General features: G+C 41.1%; 4 protein-coding genes across 4 annotated transcripts in view; 3 read left to right on the top strand and 1 right to left on the bottom strand.

Annotated features, from left to right (window-relative positions):
- tg (thyroglobulin) overlaps positions 1–689 on the bottom strand; it is a 26,314-nt gene extending 25,625 nt beyond the window's left edge. Inside the window, exon 1 of the mRNA XM_053327725.1 lies at positions 620–689. Coding sequence (XP_053183700.1) covers positions 620–689 — 70 coding nt within the window. The remainder of the gene's footprint in view (positions 1–619) is intronic.
- A 3,323-nt stretch (positions 690–4,012) lies between these two features.
- LOC128366963 (B-cell receptor CD22-like) lies at positions 4,013–6,814 on the top strand. Its single transcript, XM_053327724.1, has 5 exons — positions 4,013–4,124; positions 4,344–4,715; positions 5,358–5,630; positions 5,766–5,862; positions 6,676–6,814. Exons 1-5 carry the CDS (start codon positions 4,073–4,075, stop codon positions 6,812–6,814), a joined length of 933 nt encoding a protein of 310 aa, XP_053183699.1. The 5' UTR covers positions 4,013–4,072.
- Positions 6,815–12,070: 5,256 nt separating this feature from the next.
- On the top strand, positions 12,071–14,166 carry LOC128366962 (uncharacterized). The gene is made up of 5 exons (XM_053327723.1): positions 12,071–12,122; positions 12,341–12,712; positions 13,355–13,627; positions 13,763–13,859; positions 14,130–14,166. The coding sequence occupies exons 1-5, from the start codon at positions 12,071–12,073 to the stop codon at positions 14,164–14,166; spliced, it is 831 nt and encodes a 276-aa protein (XP_053183698.1).
- Positions 14,167–17,242: 3,076 nt separating this feature from the next.
- LOC128366961 (uncharacterized) lies at positions 17,243–19,781 on the top strand. Its single transcript, XM_053327722.1, has 4 exons — positions 17,243–17,354; positions 17,574–17,942; positions 19,276–19,545; positions 19,681–19,781. Exons 1-4 carry the CDS (start codon positions 17,303–17,305, stop codon positions 19,779–19,781), a joined length of 792 nt encoding a protein of 263 aa, XP_053183697.1. The 5' UTR covers positions 17,243–17,302.
- The last annotated feature ends 2,706 nt before the right edge of the window (positions 19,782–22,487 follow it).

Here is a 22,487-nt window from a genome sequence, read left to right as displayed (position 1 = left end):
GACGGACAGGTAGACAGGTGTACAGACAGGTGGACAGACAGACAGACAGACAGACAGGTGGACAGACAGACAGGTGGACAGGTAGACAGACAGGTGGACAGGTAGGCAGACAGGTGGACAGGTAGGCAGACAGGCAGACAGATATACAGGTGGACAGACAGGTAGACAGACAAGTGGACAGACAGACAGGTGGACAGACAGACCGACAGGTGGACAGACAGGTGGACAGACAGATAGACAGGTGAACAGGTAGACAGACAGACAGGTGGACAGACAGATAGACAGGTGGACAGACAGGTGGACAGACAGACAGACAGACAGGTGGACGGACAGGTAGACAGGTGTACAGACAGGTGGACAGACAGACAGACAGACAGACAGACAGGTGGACAGACAGACAGGTGGACAGGTAGACAGACAGGTGGACAGGTAGGCAGACAGGTGGACAGGTAGGCAGACAGGCAGACAGATATACAGGTGGACAGACAGGTAGACAGACAAGTGGACAGACAGACAGGTGGACAGACAGGTGGACAGACAGGTAGACAGGTGGACAGATAGACAGACAGACAGACAGACAGACAGACAGACAGGTGGACAGACAGACAGGTGTGCTTACCTGAAGCCTTGCCGTGCAGCAGCTCTGAGCAGCAGACCAGGATGCAGGTGATGAGGATCAGCCAGGCCATGGTCTCCGTGGTGACGGACTGAGCATCGCTGCCTCTTTATATACCTGCACACCTGCTGAGTCACCGTCCTCCTTCCTCCTCCTTCCTCCTCTTCCTCCGTCGTCGTCTCTCCGTCCGGGTGGAACCAGGAGTCCTCAGCCACGACCCAGGGAGCGGGCGGCCAGCCATGAAGCCCTCTGATTGGATGAGAGGATACCTGAAGCACAGGTGAAGGAGTTCAGTGTTCAGTGTGACGTCTGTTGTCTTTCATCAGCACACTGAGGACCAGGTGAGACAAGTTTCCATTTAACAGGACATCAAATATCACTGAAAACATTAAATATGCTAAAAAACACCCAGAGAATGAACTCAAATATAAAACTTTATGAATAATCATTAGATTTGTTTCTATAAAGTGTAATTCACCCAAATCCAACCAGATATAAATAAAGCTGATGTCATCATCCAACAGTAATGGTTTATTCATTTAGGATATTTAAAAGATTTACGGCTTCACAAGTTGCTGTAATCATGTTATTTATGGCTTCACTCTAGTTCTTTAGCTTTAATGTGAGACCTGAAGTTTAAATCTGAATCTAAAATAAGACTTAATAGTTCATTTCCCAGATTATTGTACAGTGTTCCTCTTTAAGTCTTAGAGCTGACTAGCAGGATCTCAGTTTTGTGCTTATTTAATTATGAATCAATGAGGGGTTTTTTTCGGGTTAGGTTGAGTTCCCATTTATTAGTCCCAAAAACTCTTCATCAGAGCTGTCACTATTAGTCTCACCGAGCTCCCTGTCCTCAGACCCAGACCCTGACACTGTCCATCATCTGATCCATCCAGTGGAAAAACAACTACGTTAGTGAATCTTTAGGCTTCAGATCAGTGCTCATGCTGTGTGTCGCTGCCATGGCTTCAACATCTGCTGCTGTCTGAACTCATGTCTCAGATACTTCTGATCATCATCCTGAATCAGCACCAGCCTGCTTTCTACAACATACAGCAGTAGCAGCTCAACAACAGCTGGAACGTGCAGTTTTTAACACTTTGTTAGATGAAACAGTGTCTGAGAGTAATGGTTAACATGATGACTCATTCACAAAGTTATCATTGGCTCAAAAATATGGTTCAGACTAGAGCCTCTCAGATAGAAAATCGCCTAATCAAGCACTGACTCATTGTGTTCACAGAGTAAAATCAGTCCAAACACAAATGAAGCTTCATGTAAGGGTCAATGACGTATCAGGATTTTCAACAGGTCAATTTTAAAATAATAAAAATGGGAATATATATTACAGTAGTTCAAATATTAAGAATGTAAAGTACACATAAATTCATATTAAAATAGTAAATTAAGTGTTTTATGTGTTTTTTCATCTCAATGAATTAGAACTGACCTTAAAAAAGTCATTTGGTGCGACCATGATCTATCTTTTTTTTTTTTTACAAGAAACAAACTATTTGCATGTCTTTTGAGTTTTTGTAAATACTAATCTCATATTTATGTTCTATAATGTCACAGTTGCCTTCTTAAATGTATGTAAGACTTATTTTTCCTGTTAATTGCTTTAAAAAAATTAAGAAATACAATTCAGTTAAAGTTAATGTATCAGTGATTAATATTACTGCCACAGAGAAGTGATATTTTACTCTGACTTTAATACAGTTATTGGTATTATTGGTCGCACCACATGATATTTTATCACTTTAAATAACTTTAACTTTAAAATTACTAATAACTTAAAGTGAGTACATAAAAAGGAAAGCTACTACATATATATGGTATTTATTTATCCATTTAAACCTTTTTACTGCAAATGTAGGCGTCACGTCATTGACCCATATGGAGTTTGTGAGAAGATTACAGATTATACATAGTTTAGTCTGGAAGGTCTAGTTGAAGTGGAGGGATGGACACATAAGCATGACAAAGAGATATAGACTAAGGACAACTTAAAATAAAAACGTGAATCAATGAGTGGACAAAGAGTCTAATAAAGCTTAACATCCAGTCATGCTGTGTGTCATGAATAAAAAGTCCAGTTGATTGTTTATTAACAGGGTTAGGGTTAGTAGGACTCGACAGCGCACACTGATGCTTGTACATTAGTGTGATGTGTAAGAAAAAACAGAAGAGCAATGTGTTGGGTCTACCTGCCCCATTAGAGGGAAGGGTCACTGCACATCAATACCAAGTTGTTGTGAGTGACTTTATCAGTCAAACCAGTCCTGTCACTTTAGCACTTTATGATCCCCCAAATTCTGGTCCTGTCAAGAGTAACACGGTTTTCTGCTGTCTGATTACATATTATTATTTTTTATTTCTTTGGATTAATATGCATTGTCCCTGTCTTCTTAAAGTCTGTGTAAAGTAAGAATAAATATGTGTTCTGACTGCCGAGTCCACTGAAACCCCGCTCCTTACCAAGTGTCACCTGTCAATCAAAGTCACCACCTCTACCAGAAACATGGACGCTACATCTGAGAGCTTTCTGCTGCTAACTCAGCTGCTAGCTCGGCGGCTAGCTCGGCAGCTAACTCTGCTGCTAGCTCGGCGGCTAACTCGGCTGCTAACTCGGCTGCTAGCTCGGCGGCTAACTCGGCGGCTAGCTCGGCTACTAGCTCGGCGGCTAACTCGGCTGCTAGCTCGGCGGCTAACTCGGCTGCTAGCTCGGCGGCTAACTCGGCTGCTAGCTCGGCTAAACCACTTTTTCAACCAATTCTATGTGTTCAAATGTCTAATGTGGAAGATATGGTGAGGCCAAGAGGCAACTGATGAAAAACACAACGTTCACACCTGCCTGCTGCATGTACTGATAATAACATCATGTGCTCACACACAGATGGATGTGGCTGCTGTGACCACAGAAGCGTGAGTCACTGTGTGTACATTTAACACTGCTTATCATCATGCAGCAGCAAGCTTCCCTATTCACTACATTTACACATTCTACTTACATTTATACATTTACACACTACATTGATAGATACATACGGTACTAGTAAAGTCTGGATGGGATCTTCAAACTTTAGCAGAGCTCTCTGCTCAGCAACACAAGACTACAGAGAAGAAAACATCTTTACTCTCTGTTTCTCGCAAGGAGGAATTTATTCTCTGAACCTCAAAAATAGGAAAACAACTGATGCAAAATGTCTCATTTAATATCACTGTAGTGATCAGATGACCTGTTCACGGTGCTCTTCATCACAGTGCTCTGTTTGACATCACAGACATGTTTCACCAAGTTAAGTGTCAAAATGGCAGGAAATGCTGAGAAACTTTCAGACAGAATAAAGGAGGAAGTGCATTTTCTGACAGTCAGTCAGTGCTGTTCTCACTGCTGCTGTTTGAAACAAGGTTGAAAAGTTAAAGTGACATAAAGAAGGTAAAGAAGTAAGGATGGCAGTTTGGGACAAACAGATTCCCTGGATCTTTATGCTGCTTCTGGCTGGTAAGTAATGACCTGTATATATGTTACTGTTGTTGGCATTTTATAAAACACATATTTATATTTCTGTCAAACTGCTGCCACACTTTCTGTTTTAACATCAAAACCATCAAATCCACAACTCTGTGTTTTCCATCACTGTTTTCACATTAAAGTAAATGTTCAGTTTCCATTCTCAGGTCCTTTTCCTGAACTCATCTGTCATCACTCTGTTATTTCCAGGTGCTGCTGCTGTAGCTGTAAACTATCCAGAACCTGTTTGTGCTGTAAGAGGATCGACTGTCGTCCTCCCCTGCACCTTCACACCACGGAGCTCTTTCACTCAGGATGGGAGACAAGTTCCTCTGAAGGTCATCAGAGTCCTCTGGTGTGTCAACCATGAAATTTGTGATGACATCACCTCGTCTGTGTATGATAGTGCATCACCGACAGCAAACCCTCGTTACAAATACCTGGGAGACATGACTGGAAACTGCACTTTACAGATCAGTAATATTCAGATGAATGACAGCGCAACCTTCCGCTTCAGGATGGAGGCTGACGACAGAGCAGGACATTATATTGACCAGTCAGGAGTGAACGTCACAGTTACTGGTAAGAGCTTCACATGCTAATGCTAACGCAGGTATTACTAATTAACATTAATCATATTTAGATGTTATAGTCCTACAATCATGACAGTGACCTGCTCTGTGTTTCTGGGGCTGTCAGTGTAGAGGCACATATGTGTGCATATCTAAATGAGTTCTTGACGACAGAGGAACAGTAAGAGAACAGGAACTGGGTGTAACTACTAATGTGTGTTTGCGTGATGGGGAGGGGGGGGGGGTGTGTGGCTGCAGTCCTGCTCAGGCAAGAATCACTCGTAATACACTTTAGTTCTCAAAGGGTTCAAATTCAGCGTTTGGTGGTTTCCTGTTATTTATATCCTGTTCTGATGTTGGATGTTAAGCAGGATCAAAGTTCAGAAACTGAAGATGAAGATTTGTAGAAATGCTGCCTGCCAGTCAAAGCTCAGGGCTTCAGTGTGATGAACAGGTGACGTCTGTCAGGCTGAAGCAGAGACGCCCAGAGAGCTTCAGGACAAGAAAATGTTCTTACATGAAGTTCAGTGTTACTGGATGATGAAGCAGATGTGTGAAGTTTGATGCTTTAACCTTCACACCTGCCTGCTGCATGTACTGATAATAACATCCTGTGATCACACACAGAAACTAAAATACTTTTTTACTTTAGATTTTGTTAAAATGAGAATCCAGAGCTCCAGAGCTGCTGGAGAGCTGAGCCGGTTTCAACAAGTCACACTGAACTGCAGCACATCAATCTGCAACATCCACCAGCTGGAGGTCACCTGGTTTAAAGATGGAAACGCCCTCCCAAAGTCTGGCCCCACCCTCCAGCTCGGCCCGCTGACCGCAAAGGATTCTGGGAATTACACCTGTGCTCTGAAAACCGGTCAGAGATCAACCTCCCTGCCGTTCACTGTGCGTGTGGAGGAGGAAGATGAAGGTTTGTTGGTTTAGTTTTATCTTGAAACTGCATCAAACTGCGTCTGTAGACACTTTAAACAGACAGGAACCAAAAGGTACAGAGACGTCATGTGATCGTTGTTCGAACGATATGTCTGTCCTGTCTGCTTTACAGGCCTGAATCATGACAAACTACTGCTGATAGTTCGTGTGGTCCTGTTCACGCTGCTCACTTTGCTCATCGTCATAGTGACAGCTGTCATCATCAAAAGGTAACTGACACCTTCCTGTACCTGTCATCATTACTCAGTGTGAGAACGTTTCCATGGTTACTCAATCTGTAGAATAACCTTTAGATAACTTTACATAAAAGAATCTTTTGTGTGACTTCACTTCACACACATTTCACTGATTACCTCAGGAATCAGTTCTTCCTTAACTTCCCTTTCTATAGACCATCTTTCACTCAAACCTACTTTTTTTGATTAAATTAGTATCTTAGATTTTTTACTTCTCAATGTTATTTCATCCTTCTTTTCAGAACATGTGTTTGCAAGAAAGCAACAGCAGAGAACTGAGAGACGTGACAGTGGAGGTGAGTCACTGACGATTACATCACATAAACTTCTAACACGTCACCCAACATTAAACATTAGATTAATGTTTAACTTCCTGTTAAAACTGCAGCAGTTGAGAGAGAACTTATTGTTTCTGACAATCTCACCTCTTTATGTAAAAACAACTACAGCTGCATTGGAATGAGGAAGTAATATTGGTAACCTGCTTCATGTCATAACATCTATTACTTTCCTTGTAACATCTGTCAAAAGTAAAAATGTCACATCAGTTGTTTTGACACACATCCTGAGTTCTGCAAAACAGAACTCACTGATTAAAAGATAGATGATTAGTTGCAGCTCTGGTCTGAATGTTTAGCTGCAGTTTATGTTTACCAAAACAAAAGTAAACTGCATCATTTCAAGATTTCCATACCTGCTCCCTGGAAGACGAACCCTTCAGATCCTATGACTAAAAACAAATACATCATTCCCCGTTTTGTTTATTTCTGTATAATTCCTATTGAGATACTCTAATCTCACTTCCATGTCCATGGTGAAGGCTCGTGGAGAGATGGTGCAACTGGCCATAATGCCCTGCTCTAGACGATGCCACGCTGTGGTGAAGTCTGCTGTTATAAAGCATAGCTGCACATCCTGGAAGTAGGCTTTGACTAGACGTGAGGGTTGAAGTAGTCAAAAGCAGTCCAGAGGAGATTATGTGGGATTGAGACAAAGGCATTTGCAAGGTCCAGGAACACCACATGAAGGTCTGTTTATTTTTTCTTGGGGTTCGGGATCTGGTGTCAGATGATGCTAGCATGTTCCAAGCAGCTGGAGAAGCCTGCTTTCTGGATCAATGCGTCAATCAGTTGGTTTCTTTGCAGGTATCCCACCAGTCTGTTAGCCACCACGCTGAAAGATTTTACTCTTGACATTCAGGAGGTTGATCTGGCGGAATTGGTCTGATGGGTCCTTTTCTTTTGGGATAAGGATTCCTCCGTCTCTCCACCAGGATGTTGGAATCTCCTGTTTTTGCCAAACCACCTTCATGAACCGCCAGAGCAATCATGGGACATGTGGTGAATTTGGTAGACCTTGTAAGGCACCCTGCTGGGACCTGTGGGTGATGAGGTCCTTGCTCTATGCACCGTTTTCACCAATTCACTCCATCTGGGTGGGCTGATGACTAGCTGGTTTTCTGGAGGGTCAACTGGTGGCATGTCAGGTGGGAGTGCGACAACTTTGTGGCTCCGGTGTTCTGTGCATGACTTTTTAAGATCTGCTTTTGACATTGAGAGGCTTTCACTCTTCTGCTTTGAGAAGAGACCCTTCACAAAGTTTCTTAGTAGAAGCTTGTTCTGGTCCTCTCTTTCTTCCTGAGCTTCTTTGCCAGATTTTCAGCTCTCCTTAGTATCACAAGCCTACCATGGATCTCTGCCTGCAACAGGTTTATGCTTTCTTTCTCCTCCTCTGTGGACTTTCTCCACTGCTTCTTCAGCAGCCTCCTTTCTCAGACTAGACAATCTATTTCTTTCTGCCTCCTGGTCTTACTGGGGATCGCCGGTTTCCGGGTTGGTTTCTTCCCCTCAACAACTCCAAACCGGTTCACTCCATCGGTGTAAATCCCCTTCCCCATCCTGTCCAGCTCTGAGACGCTCAGAGACTCTATTTTGTAAAGGTCCTTGTTGATCTCTGTCCACGTTGCCATCTTGCAGGATTTTGGCCACTTGATCAATGGCCTTTGCCCCTGGATCTTCTTTTCTGCAGGAGGTAGTAGTTGGCTGGGTTCAGGTTTCTCTTCTGTGACTGGTTCCCTTTTGGTTCTTTTGCTTCTGGTTCTCCATCCACTGGGACAGGAGTGTTGATGTCCTGCAGACTGTGGTTTTTGTCCTGCTGCTGAACTTCAGACAATTGACTCAACTTGTTTCTCAGAAAGTAGTAGTTGATCCAATATTCCTGTAGTCCCCTTCTTCAGGCACCCTTTCTTACCCTGTAGGCCTTTGGTGGAGGTAACCTTTGCCCAGCCACATATGCAGCTGTGGAGCCTGCACTCTGCTGCAGCCTCAGGTTTGCTGATCATCCAATTCATATGGTGCTTTTCTACTATACAGTTCTAGCACTACTCGGCTCTGTGGAGACACAGAGTAGAGTCGAGTAGAGCTGGAACTGTGCAGTGGAAAAGCTCCAATAGTCTGTTCTGTTCCTGTGTCCTTTGCTGAATGTCTGCTGATGAGTCGTCCTCTGCCCCCACTCTCTGTTACTCTGGGGTTATTTTCTTTTTTGAAGTTTCTGTTGCCATGTGTAAGTGGGACTCAGATTGATTGTTTACTAGATGTTATTATCTCTTATGGAGCTTTTCCACTACACAGTTCCAGCACAACTCGACTTGACTCGGTTCTTTTGCGTTTCCAGTAGGGATAGTACCTGGTACCTGGTGCTTTTTTAGTACCTGCTCTGCCGAAGCTCCAAGCGAGCCGAGCTGATACTAAATGTGACGTCATCAGACTGCAGGCCTCTGATTGGTCATAGAGTCACTGGAAGAGTCATGAGCCGTCCCACACAAGAATCAAAGTCGGCATTTTTAAATACCGGCAACAGCGTTACAGCGATTCGGTTTCTCTTCTCTTTGCTTTGTGTGTGACAGAAAGACACATACAGCAGCAAGTACACCATCGCCTCCATGTCCTCCATTGTTTATGTGTTTGTGTCGCGTATAAAACGAAGTCAATGCAGTTTCGCGGAGTCGTTGCTATGACAACCCCGCCCACGTTGAGTAGGTACTTCTTTGTAATGGAAAAGGCTCCTGGAACCAAGTCGAGTCGAGTACTGCTAGAACTGTTTAGTGGAAAAGCGCCATTAGTTTCACACTTGAGGCTGCCAGGACTCTGTGGGACGGTCCAGTGAGTGAAGGCATCGTCTGGGTTGTTAAGTAATATATTTAACAAAGAGTAAAGATCTTTCCTCCAGCGCCACCGTCAGGACAAACCACATTTTCAGATCTTCTGCTGGTACGACTGTTAGAAGAAATAAATCATCAGGATGCTTTTTCAGATTGTGTTTGTAATGAAAGTGTCACTTTTTTTCTCCTCCACAGTGTTTCTTCTTCTTCTTCTTCTTCTTCACCGATCTGTGAGCTTTCTACACCCTGACTGCTGGTCTTCATCATCATCATCATCAATCTGTTGTCATTCTCTTGCCATAAACACATTGATTCAGCAGTAGACAGACAGGTTGTTGTCTTCAGTTTTTGGTTCATTAAGATATTCAGAATATTTATATTAGTGCCACAGATTTAAAAGAAATTGAAAGGAGTATTTACATGTTGATGTGTTTAAAGTTCATGTTTTTCATAATATAAAAGGTTAACTGTTTGATTCTTTGTGCTTAAAATGCAGAAAATGTCATTTCTATTATATTTGTAACATTTGTTAAGATTGTTCAGATGATTATTATTGTTGGTTTCTAGTAACTGTGCATCTTTATGGTGGATTAGAGGCGGGGTTATTAAATGGAGCCAGAGAGTTATTTGGCTTCTCTCCTTTTTAAATAATGATTCTTATTGTTTGTTTCTTTAATAACTTTGGAAAAGAAGGATTTCTCTGTAAACTGTTCATCATGTGGTCCTGTGGATTTATTTTAATGTGGATTCTTATTTTATGCTTTTGTTAAAACATGGCAGCACATAAAACACAATAAAACATTCAGATTTCAGTGTAAATATAGGGGAACATTTATTACTTTTTCATTCTTAACTCACAGATTTATAGAAATACACCAGTCACCTTTTGATGAAAGGGACATTTACATATGCTCTAATTAATAATGCAGTTAAAATGTTTTCATTAATAAGGACAAGACTATAATATTAGATTTAATGCAGGAAATTAGACAATTGCTCCTTTGGTAGGGGGAATTGAAACACTGAAAAAATAAATCATATTAACCCACTGTATCTCAAATATAAGCACACCTCAAAGTCAAATGGTGTTAGTGCTGTAGTGTCCAATATGGTTCAGTTGATTTTTGTATGTGGTTCAAATTCTTTCAGATGTCAAAGCAAAAGTCTATTTCTATTTTTCATGAAGACTAGGTCTAGTAATAACTAGATTTTAATTATGTGAAGTGAGTTAAAAGTAGATTTCACTAAAATGCATTCATTAGCTGATGAGTTCCTTTACATCATTACACAATTGGTATGATCCTTCCTCCAGCATGTGGCTCCACCTGCTGGACGCTTGACATCATTGCACAGTTGGTATGACCCTTTCTCCAGCGTGTGGCTCCACCTGCTGGACGCTTTACATCATTACACAGTTGGTATGGCCCTTCCAACAGCATGTTGCTTTTTCCTTTTATTTGTTTAGTCTGAAATATGTATGTGGTGTGGGGTATTGTGGTTGGGGCAGGAGAATGTAGGTGGGTGGTGCTGTGGTTTTGGATGTTTGGGTGAGTGTATATGGATGTTTTCCATCTGATGGATGACCATATTCTAGTCGTACCAGTTCATTGCCTATGGAGGTCATTTTCACTAAAGGTGTAACAATGTTCACTAAACCATTTTTTCAACCAATTCTATGTGTTCAAATGTTTAATGTGGAAGATATGGTGAGGCCAAGAGGCAACCGATGAAAAACACAACGTTTATGATGTATGAAAGTTATACATCAGTCAGATTTGACCCGAACACTGGAGGAGGGATAGTTATTGTTCTAGTTATTGTTCTAGTTACTGTTCTTAGTGTGGACGGTCTTTTACATACCTCTGATCATATCCAGATCCAGCCTCTCTCTATAAGACGCACCCACACAGCGGTTTTTATGGTAGGTCTACAAGGATTAGAACTGAGATCTCATTTTCATCAGTTTAATCTGAGGTCCTGTTGTCTGTATAAACATTACATGTGAAAAACAGAAGGCAGGATGTGGCTGCTGTGATGATATTTGGTCATTCTGCAGAAGTTCAGTTTGAACAAACAGGAACAAAAGTATCAAAAAATAAATTATTTTAAAGGGAAGCGTGAGTCACAGTGTGTAAATTTAACACTGCTGATCATTTAGTTTGCAGCAGCAAGCTTCCCTATTCACTACATTTATACATTTACACACTACATTTATACATACATATATACGGTACTAGTAAAGTCTGGATGGGATCTTCAAACTTTAGCAGAGCTCTCTGCTCAACAACACAAGACTACAGAGAAGAAAACATCTTTACTCTCCGTTTCTCGCAGCTCTCTCCATTTTATTTGAAATGTTTCAGCACCTCTCCCACAGTGTGATACATTCAGTTATTAATTACATTCAATTAAACATGTCACCTGTTTACTGAAACTATCTTGTGAGAGGAGTAAAAGGAATAAAAAGAAGGTCCATCAATGAATGTTTAACATAAACACGAGTGTCTGGTTACTGTTTATTTAAGATGGAGCGATAGAGAACGCTCTGTTTCACCAGACTGTGTTTCATTTTATAGGCGATGAAGCTGTTTTAATATTATACATGTTTCGTCTCAAGAAGTTTCTTAATGTTGAGCAGTAAAATTATTTCCACACTTAAAACTAGTCTGTCTCCCGACCTGCCATGCAGAGGTACGTTTGCCGAGCTATGATTGGACAGTCACAGTTCAGGGAGAAATTTCTTTTCTGAACCTCAAAAAAAACTGATGCAAAATGTCTCATTTAATATCACTATAGTGATCAGATGAGCTGTTCACGTGCTCTTCATTACAGAGCTATGTGTGACATCACAGCCATGTTTCACCAAGTTAGGCATCAATATGACAGGAAATGTTGAGAAACTTTCAGACAGAATAAAGGAGGAAGTGCATTTTCTGACAGTCAGTCAGTGCTGTTCTCACTGCTGCTGTTTGAAACAAGGTTGAAAAGTTAAAGTGACATAAAGAAGGTAAAGAAGTAAGGATGGCCGTTTGGGACAAACAGATTCCCTGGATCTTTATGCTGCTTCTGGCTGGTAAGTAATGACCTGTATATATGTTACTGTTGTTGGCATTTTATAAAACACATATTTATATTTCTGTCAAACTGCTGCCACACTTTCTGTTTTAACATCAAAACCATCAAATCCACAACTCTGTGTTTTCATCACTGTTTTCACATTAAAGTAAATGTTCAGTTTCCATTCTCTGGTCCTTTTCCTGAACTCATCTGTCATCACTCTGTTGTTTCCAGGTGCTGCTGCTGCAGATGTAAACTATCCAGAACCTGTTTGTGCTGTAAGAGGATCGACTGTCGTCCTCCCCTGCACCTTCACACCACGGAGGTCTTTCCCTCAAGGTGGGAGACAAGTTCCTCTGAAGGTCATCAGAGTCCTCTGGTGTGTCAACCATGAAATTTGTCATGACACCACTCCGTCTGTGTATGATAGCGCGGCACCGACAGCAAACCCTCGTTACAAATACCTGGGAGACATGACTGGAAACTGCACTTTACAGATCAGTAATATTCAGATGATTGACAGCACAACCTTCTGCTTCAGAATGGAGGCTGACAACAGAGCAGGAGATTTTACTGGGCAGTCAGGAGTAAGAGTCACAGTTACTGGTAAGAGCTTCACATGCTAATGCTAACGCAGGTATTACTAATTAACATTAATCATCTTTAGATGTTATAGTCCTAAAATCATGACAGTGTCCTGCTCTGTGTTTCTGGGGCTGTCAGTGTAGAGGCAGATATGTGTGCATATCTAAATTAGTTCTTGACGACAGAGGAACAGTAAGAGAACAGGAACTGGGTGTAACTACTAATGTGTGTTTGCGTGATGGGGAGGGGGGGGGGGTGTGTGGCTGCAGTCCTGCTCAGGCAAGAATCACTCGTAATACACTTTAGTTCTCAAAGGGTTCAAATTCAGCGTTTGGTGGTTTCCTGTTATTTATATCCTGTTCTGATGTTGGATGTTAAACAGGATCAAAGTTCAGAAACTGAAGATGAAGATTTGTAGAAATGCTGCCTGCCAGTCAAAGCTCAGGGCTTCAGTGTGATGAACAGGTGACGTCTGTCAGGCTGAAGCAGAGACGCCCAGAGAGCTTCAGGACAAGAAAATGTTCTTACATGAAGTTCAGTGTTACTGGATGATGAAGCAGACGTGTGAAGTTTGATGCTTTAACCTTCACACCTGCCTGCTGCATGTACTGATAATAACATCCTGTGCTCACACAGAGAAACTAAAATACTTTTTTACTTTAGATGTTGTTAAAATGAGAATCCAGAGCTCCAGAGCTGCTGGAGAGCTGAGCCGGTTTCAACAAGTCACACTGAACTGCAGCACATTAATCTGCAACATCCACCAGCTGGAGGTCACCTGGTTTAAAGATGGAAACGCCCTCCCACAGTCTGACCCCGCCCTCCAGCTCGGCCCGCTGACCGCAAAGGATTCTGGGCATTACACCTGTGCTCTGAAAATCAATCAGAGAACAACCTCCCTGCCGTTCACTGTGCATGTGGAGGAGGAAGATGAAGGTTTGTTGGTTTAGTTTTATCTTGAAACTGCATCAAACTGCGTCTGTAGACACTTTAAACAGACAGGAACCAAAAGGTACCGAGACGTCATGTGATCGTTGTTTAAACAAGATGTCTGTCCTGTCTGCTTTACAGGCCTGAATCATGACAATCTACTGATGATAGTTCGTGTGGTTCTGTTGACGCTGCTCACTTTGCTCATCGTCATAGTGACAGCTGTCATCATCAAAAGGTAACTGACACCTTCCTGTACCTGTCATCATTACTCAGTATGAGAACGTTTCCATGGTTACTCAATCTGTAGAATAACCTTTAGATAACTTTACATAAAAGAATCTTTTGTGTGACTTCACTTCACACACATTTCACTGATTACCTCAGGGATCAGTTCTTCCTTAACTTCCCTTTCTATAGACCATCTTTCACTCAAACCTACTTTTTCTGATTAAATTAGTATCTTAGATTTTTTTACTTCTCAATGTTATTTCATCCTTCTTTTCAGAACATGTGTTTGCAAGAAAGCAACAGCAGAGAACTGAGAGACGTGACAGTGGAGGTGAGTCACTGACGATTACATCACATAAACTTCTAACACGTCACATAACATTAAACATTAGATTAACATTTAACTTCCTGTTAAAACTGCAGCAGTTGAGAGAGAACAAATTGTTTCTGACAATCTCACCTCTTTATGTAAAAACAACTACAGCTGCATTGGAATGAGGAAGTAACATTGGTAACGTGCTTCATGTCATAACATCTATTACTTTCCTTGCGATTCGGTTTCTCTTCTCTTGCTTTGTGTGTGACAGAAAGACACATACAGCAGCAGAAAGGAAGGGAGGAAGGGAGGAAGGGAGGAAAAGAAGACAGGAAGGACAGAGGGGAGAAAGGAAGGAAGGAAGGAAGTGTTTGACACAGAAAATCACATACAGCAGCAAGTACACCACTGCCTCCATGTCCTCCATTGTTTATGTGTTTGTGTCGCGTATAAAAAGAAGTCACGGCAGTTTCGTGGAGTCAAAGCTATGACGACCCCGCCCACGTTGAGTAGGTACTTCTTTGTAATGGAAAAGGCTCCTAGAACCGAGTCGAGTTGAGTAGTGCTAGAACTTTATAGTGGAAAAGCGCCATTAGTTTCACACTTGAGGTTGCCAGGACTCTGTGGGACGGTCCAGTGAGTGAAGGCATCGTCTGGGTTGTTAAGTAATATATTTAACAAAGAGTAAAGATCTTTCCTCCAGCGCCACCGTCAGGACAAACCACATTTTCAGATCTTCTGCTGGTACGACTGTTAGAAGAAATAAATCATCAGGATGCTTTTTCAGATTGTGTTTGTAATGAAAGTGTCACTTTTTTTCTCCTCCACAGTGTTTCTTCTTCTTCTTCTTCTTCAATCTGTGAGCTTTCTACACCCTGACTGCTGGTCTTCTTCATCATCATCATCATCAATCTGCTGCAGCTGTTTTTCCTTTCTATTATTATGATTTTTATTGTTCTTTATGTAATGGTGTCCAAATATTGTTTTTTTTCCTCTTGCCATAAACACATTGATTCAGCAGTAGACAGACAGGTTGTTGTCTTCAGTTTTTGGTTCATTAAGATATTCAGAATATTTATATTAGTGCCACAGATTTAAAAGAAATTGAAAGGAGTATTTACATGTTGATGTGTTTAAAGTTCATGTTTTTTATAATATAAAAGGTTAACTGTTTGATTCTTTGTGCTTAAAATGCAGAAAATGTCATTTCTATTATATTTGTAACATTTGTTAAGATTGATCAGATGATTATTATTGTTGGTTTCTAATAACTGTGCATCTTTATGGTGGATTAGAGACGGGGTTATTAAATGGAGTCAGAGAGTTATTTGGCTTCTCTCCTTTTTAAATAATGATTCTTATTGTTTGTGTCTTTAATAACTTTGGAAAAGAACAATTTCTCTGTAAACTGTTCATCATGTGGTCCTGTGGATTTATTTTAATGTGGATTCTTATTTTAAGCTTTTGTTAAAAAATGGCAGCACATAAAACACAATAAAACATTCAGATTTCAGTGTAAATATAGGGGAACATTTTTTACTTTTTCATTCTTAACTCTCAGATTTCTAGAAATACACCAGTCATCTTTTGATGAAAGAGACATTTAGACATGCTCTAATTAATAATGCATTTAAAATGTTTTCATTAATAAGGACAAGACTATAATATTAGATTTAATGCAGGAAATTAGACAATTGCTCCCTTGGTAGGGGGAATTGTAACACTGAAAAAATAAATCATATTAACCCACTGTATCTCAAATACAAGCACACCTCAAAGTCATGTGGCCTCATGTGGCTCCACCTGCTGGACGCTTTACATCATTACACAGTTGGTACGACCCTTCCTCTAGCATGTGGCTCCACCTGCTGGACGCTTTATAGGTCTTTTTTTTTTAAACTTTGTCTTTTTATTGACTTTTTTTTTATAATAAGAAAAAAACCCAATAGGAAACAAAATAAGGCACAACACAAAAATATACATAGAACAAGTACATCAGACAGGGTCATCTACAGCAGAATACACTGGCATGGTTTGTAAAAAACAAAGTGTTGTTAGGGATCAGGCTAAAGGGTTAGCTCTAGAGACTTTACTACTACTACTTTACTACTTTTACTACTTTTTCTCCATTAGAATCCACAGTGACACAAAATACCCTCCTCGTGCAGTCCACAAGCTCACCGATAAAAAACACATTATATAGAAATGAAACAGATATATATACAGAGAGAAAAAGGGCCACGGTCCAGAGCAAGGTTTCAGTACCCAATGTCAACCCAAAATATACATTCAGTGGTAAGACCACGTCCTATCTATATAGTCCCTCCATTTCATCCAATACTGCACAGCCCCTTCAGTATTGTGTCTCAGGAAAAATGTTAACCCTTCCATATTGTGAATTTCTTCAATTATTCCTATCCAGTCTGAAATAGTCGGGCATTCTTTACTCAGCCATTTCCTGGTTATTACCTTTTTACTACCTGCCAATGACAGTTGTAATAGGTTTTATGGTAGGTCTAAGAGGATAAGAACTGATATCTCATTTCCATCAGTTTAATCTGAAGTCCTGTTGTCTGTATAAACATTACATGTGAAAAACAGAAGGCAGGATGTGGCTGCTGTGACCATATTTGTTCATTCTGCAGAACTTCAGTTTGAACAAACGGGAACAAAAGTATCAGACAGCTTTATCATGCAATCATTCTGCAGAAATGTGAAAACCCACAGTGTGTAAATTTAACACTGCTTATCATTTAGTTTGCAGCAGCAAGCTTCCCTATTTCTACATGTACACATTCTACTTACATTTATACATACATATATACTGTACTATTTGAAATGTTTCAGCACCTCTCCCACAGTGTGATACATTCAGTTATTAATTACATTCAATTAAACATGTCACCTGTTTACTAAAACTATCTTGTGAAAGGAGTAAAAGGAATAAAAAGAAGGTCTTAGACATGTTTCTGACCAAGTAAGGTGTGCACACATGACAGGAAATGCTGAGAAACTTTCAAACAGAATAAAGGAGGAAGTGCATTTTCTGACAGTCAGTCAGTGCTGTTCTCACTGCTGCTGTTTGAAACAAGGTTGAAAAGTTAAAGTGACATAAAGAAGGTAAAGAAGTAAGGATGGCAGTTTGGGACAAACAGATTCCCTGGATCTTTATGCAGCTTCTGGCTGGTAAGTAATGACCTGTATATATGTTACTGTTGTTGGCATTTTATAAAACACATATTTATATTTCTGTCAAACTGCTGCCACACTTTCTGTTTTAACATCCAAACCATCAAATCCACAACTCTGTGTTTTCCATCACTGTTTTCACATTAAAGTAAATGTTCAGTTTCCATTCTCAGGTCCTTTTCCTGAACTCATCTGTCATCACTCTGTTATTTCCAGGTGCTGCTGCTGCAGCTGTAAACTATCCAGAACCTGTTTGTGCTGTAAGAGGATCGACTGTCGTCCTCCCCTGCACCTTCACACCACGGAGCTCTTTCACTCGGGATGGGAGACAAGTTCCTCTGAAGGTCATCAGAGTCCGCTGGTGTGTCAACCATGAAATTTGTCATGACACCACTCCGTCTGTGTACGACAGCGCGTCACCGACAGCAAACCCTCGTTACAAATACCTGGGAGACATGACTGGAAACTGCACTTTACAGATCAGTAATATTCAGAGGATTGACAGCACAACCTTCCGCTTCAGGATGGAAACTGACCACAGTATACATTACACTGAGCGGTCAGGAGTGAGAGTCACTGTGACTGGTAAGAGCTTCACATACTAATGCTAACACCAGTGTTGAGGAAGCTACAAGCGTAGCTTGTAAAACTACATACAGTTCAGCCTGGCAGTAGTTTGAACAAACCCCTGGAGAAATGTAGTTTGTGAAACTACAGCTAAAAAAAGTAGCTTTAGCAACTACTGATGCTCATTATACTCATTTAACTCAGCGTTAAATAAATCAACATGTGATGTATGTGAAACTGAATATAATAGCCTACAAAAAATCACATGCCAGCAGAAATATGCCTCTCAGCTCAGTTTAAATTTTAAAGAAAAAAAGCTGACATTTTTGGTCAACATACTGTAGGTTCACCCAGGCGGGGGCCAACGCAGAAGTAACTTAGAGCTGCATTCTATCAAAAGGCCACCAGGGGGCGACCGTCTCTATACAAGTCAATGGAGAATTCACCAACTTCTCACTTGATTTCTAACCTCAGTAAACGTTTTCAAAATGTGTTTATGGTCTCAATCGCTAGTTTAAAGCCTTCTTCAATGCAGTATGATGTTCATTTGGGACATTTTGGCCTCCCTGACTTTATATGTGACGATAAAGCAGGGTATGCATTAGGGCGTGGCTACGTCCTGATTGACAGGTTGATTGACCAATGTCCTCCAGATCCAGCCCAATCGCAGCCTCCCCGCTCCGCCTCATGCCGATATAAGTAGAATCCGTGTTTTTATTTTTCCCAGCATGCACCTGAAATTTTCAAGATGGCGCTGCCGAGATTTGATACTATTGGCTTCCGAGCAGCAGTCCACAAACCAATGGGTGACGTCATGGATGTTACGTCTGTTTCTTTTATATAGTCTGTGGGTTCACCACAGACATGTTTGGTAATCTTAGACATGTTGGGTAATATAAAGAGGAAATGAAAATCCTTCCCCAATACTCCACACAGAGAGGTAGACATATTCTAGATCGGTGTGTCATGACATGATTCGTGCCTTTTTTCAAAGAGAGTTCTGGAACATAATAATGGTAAAATAACATTTACATTATATGTCACTTGTTTTATAAAAAATATCTCATGTTATTGGCCAAAATTGTAGTTAGTAAATTGAGTAGTTAAACTACAAAAAATGACCCAAAAAGTAGTTGAAATAATTGAAGCGGGACAATAAAAACACAATATATGAATGTAGTTTAACTACCAGCAAGTTACAGCAAATTGTAGTTCAACTACTTTTACCCCTTACTGGATGATGAAGCAGACGTGTGAAGTTTGATGCTTTAACCTTCACACCTGCTGCTGCATGTACTGATAATAACATCCTGTGATCACACAGAGAAACTAAAATACTTCTTTACTTTAGATGTTGTTAAAATGAGAATCCAGAGCTCCATTGTTGCTGGAGAGCTGAGCCGGATTCAACAAGTCACACTGACCTGCAGCACATCAGTCTGCAACTTCCAGCTGGAGGTCACCTGGTTTAAAGATGGAAACGCCCTCCCACAGTCTGGCCCCGCCCTCCAGCTCGGCCCGCTGACCGCAAAGGATTCTGGGAATTACACCTGTGCTCTAAAAACCGATCAGAGATCAACCTCCCTGCCGTTCACTGTGCGTGTGAAGGAGGAAGATGAAGGTCTGTTGGTTTAGTTTTATCTTGAAACTGCATCAAACTGCGTCTGTAGACACTTTAAACAGACAGGAACCAAAAGGTACCGAGATGTCATGTGATCGTTGTTTAAACAAGATGTCTGTCCTGTCTGCTTTACAGGCCTGAATCATGACAAACTACTGCTGATAGTTCGTGTGGTCCTGTTCACGCTGCTCACTTTGCTCATCGTCATAGTGACAGCTGTCATCATCAAAAGGTAACTGACACCTTCCTGTACCTGTCATCATTACTCAGTATGAGAACGTTTCCATGGTTACTCAATCTGTAGAATAACCTTTAGATAACTTTACATAAAAGAATCTTTTGTGTGACTTCACTTCACACACATTTCACTGATTACCTCAGGGATCAGTTCTTCCTGAACTTCCCTTTCTATAGACCATCTTTCACTCAAACCTACTTTTTTAAATTAAATTAGGATCTTAGATTTGTTTTTGTTTTTTTTACTTCTCAATGTTATTTCATCCTTCTTTTCAGAACATGTGTTTGCAAGAAAGCAACAGCAGAAATCTGAGAGACGTGACAGTGGAGGTGAGTCACTGACGATCACATCACATAAACTTCTAACACGTCACATAACATTAGATTAACATTTAACTTCCTGTTAAAACTGCAGCAGTTGAGAGAGAACCAATTGTTTCTGACAATTTCACCTCTTTATGTAAAAACAACTACCCACATTTTCAGCTCTCCTTAGTATCACAAGCCTACCATGGATCTCTGCCTGCAACAGGTTTATACTTTCTTTCTCCTCCTCTGTGGACTTTCTCCACTGCTTCTTCAGCCACCTCCTTTCTCAGACTAGACATTCTATTTCTTCCTGCCTCCTGGTCTTACTGGGGATGGCCGGTTTCCGGGCTGGTTTCTTCCCCTTAACAACTCCAAACCGGTTCACTCCATCGGTGTAAATCCCCTTTCCCATCCTCTCCAGCTCTGAGACGCTCAGACGCACTATTTTGCAAAGGTCCTTGTTGATCTCTGTCCACGTTGCCATCTTGCAGGATTTTGGCCACTTGATCATTGGCCTTTGCCCCTGGATCTTCTTTTCCGCAGGGGGTAGTAGTTGGCTGGGTTCAGGTTTCTCTTCTGTGACTGGTTCCCTTTTGGTTCTTTTGCTTCTGGTTCTCCATCCACTGGGACAGGAGTGTTGATGTCCTGCAGACTGTGTTTTTTGTCCTGCTGCTGAACTTCAGACAACTGACTCAATTTGTTTCTCAGAAAGTAGTTGTTGATCCGATATTCCTCTAATCGCTTCTTCAGGCACTCTTTCTTACCCTGTAGGCCTTTGGTGGAGGTAACCTTTGCCCAGCCACATATGCAGCTGTGGAGCCTGCAGTCTGCTGCAGCCTCAGGTTTGCTGATCATCCAATTCATATGGTGCTTTTCTACTGTACAGTTCTAGCTCTTCTCAGCTCGACTCGACTCGGTTTGGTACCAGGATCTTTTTCCATTACTATAGTTCCTCCTCAACGTGAGTGGGGTCGTCATAGCAACACTGCATTAAACTGCCGTGACTTTGTTTTATACGTGACACAAACGCATAAAGAATGGAGGACATGGAGGCGATGGTGTACTTGCTGCTGTATGAGGCTTTCTGTCTCACACAAAGCAAGAGAAGAGAAACCGAATCTCTGTAACGCTGTTGTTGGTGTTTAAAAATGCCGGTACCAGTACCTGGTACCTGGTACTTTTTTAGTATCTGCTCTGCTGAGGTTCCAAGCGATCCGAGCCGATACTAAATGTGACGTTATCAGACTGCAGGCCTCTGATTGGTCATAGAGTCACTGGAAGAGTCATGAGCCGTCCCACACAAGAATCAAAGCCGGCATTTTTAAATACCGGCAACAGCGTTACAGCGATTCGGTTTCTCTTCTCTTGCTTTGTGTGTGACAGAAAGACACATACAGCAGCAAGTACACCATCACCTCCATGTCCTCCATTGCTTATGTGTTTGTGTCGCGTATAAAACGAAGTCACTGCAGTTTCGCTGAGTCGTTGCTATGACGACCCCGCCCACGTTGAGTAGGTACTTCTTTGTAATGGAAAAGGCTCCTGGAACCAAGTCGAGTCGAGTACTGCTAGAACTGTTTAGTGGAAAAGCGCCATTAGTTTCACACTTGAGGCTGCCAGGACTCTGTGGGACGGTCCAGTGAGTGAAGGCATCGTCTGGGTTGTTAAGTAATATATTTAACAAAGAGTAAAGATCTTTCCTCCAGCGCCACCGTCAGGACAAACCACATTTTCAGATCTTCTGCTGGTACGACTGTTAGAAGAAATAAATCATCAGGATGCTTTTTCAGATTGTGTTTGTAATGAAAGTGTCACTTTTTTTCTCCTCCACAGCATTTCTTCTTCTTCTTCTTCTTCAATCTGTGAGCTTTCTACACCCTGACTGCTGGTCTTCTTCATCATCATCATCATCAATCTGCTGCAGCTGTTTTTCCTTTCTATTATTATGATTTTTATTGTTCTTTATGTAATGGTGTCCAAATATTGTTTTTTTTCCTCTTGCCATAAACACATTGATTTAGCAGTAGACAGACAGGTTGTTGTCTTCAGTTTTTGGTTCATTAAGATATTCAGAATATTTATATTAGTGCCACAGATTTAAAAGAAATTGAAAGGAGTATTTACATGTTGATGTGTTTAAAGTTCATGTTTTTTATAATATAAAAGGTTAACTGTTTGATTCTTTGTGCTTAAAATGCAGAAAATGTCATTTCTATTATATTTGTAACATTTGTTAAGATTGTTCAGATGATTATTATTGTTGGTTTCTAGTAACTGTGCATCTTTATGGTGGATTAGAGGCAGGGTTATTAAATGGAGCCACAGAGTTATTTGGCTTCTCTCCTTTTTAAATAATGATTCTTATTGTTTATTTCTTTAATAACTTTGGAGAAGAA

This window comes from Scomber japonicus, chromosome 10 (assembly GCF_027409825.1).
Source record: "Scomber japonicus isolate fScoJap1 chromosome 10, fScoJap1.pri, whole genome shotgun sequence".
Lineage (NCBI taxonomy): Eukaryota > Metazoa > Chordata > Actinopteri > Scombriformes > Scombridae > Scomber > Scomber japonicus.
Note: the sequence above shows the minus strand (reverse complement) of the source record. Positions and strands in the feature narration are given on the sequence as shown.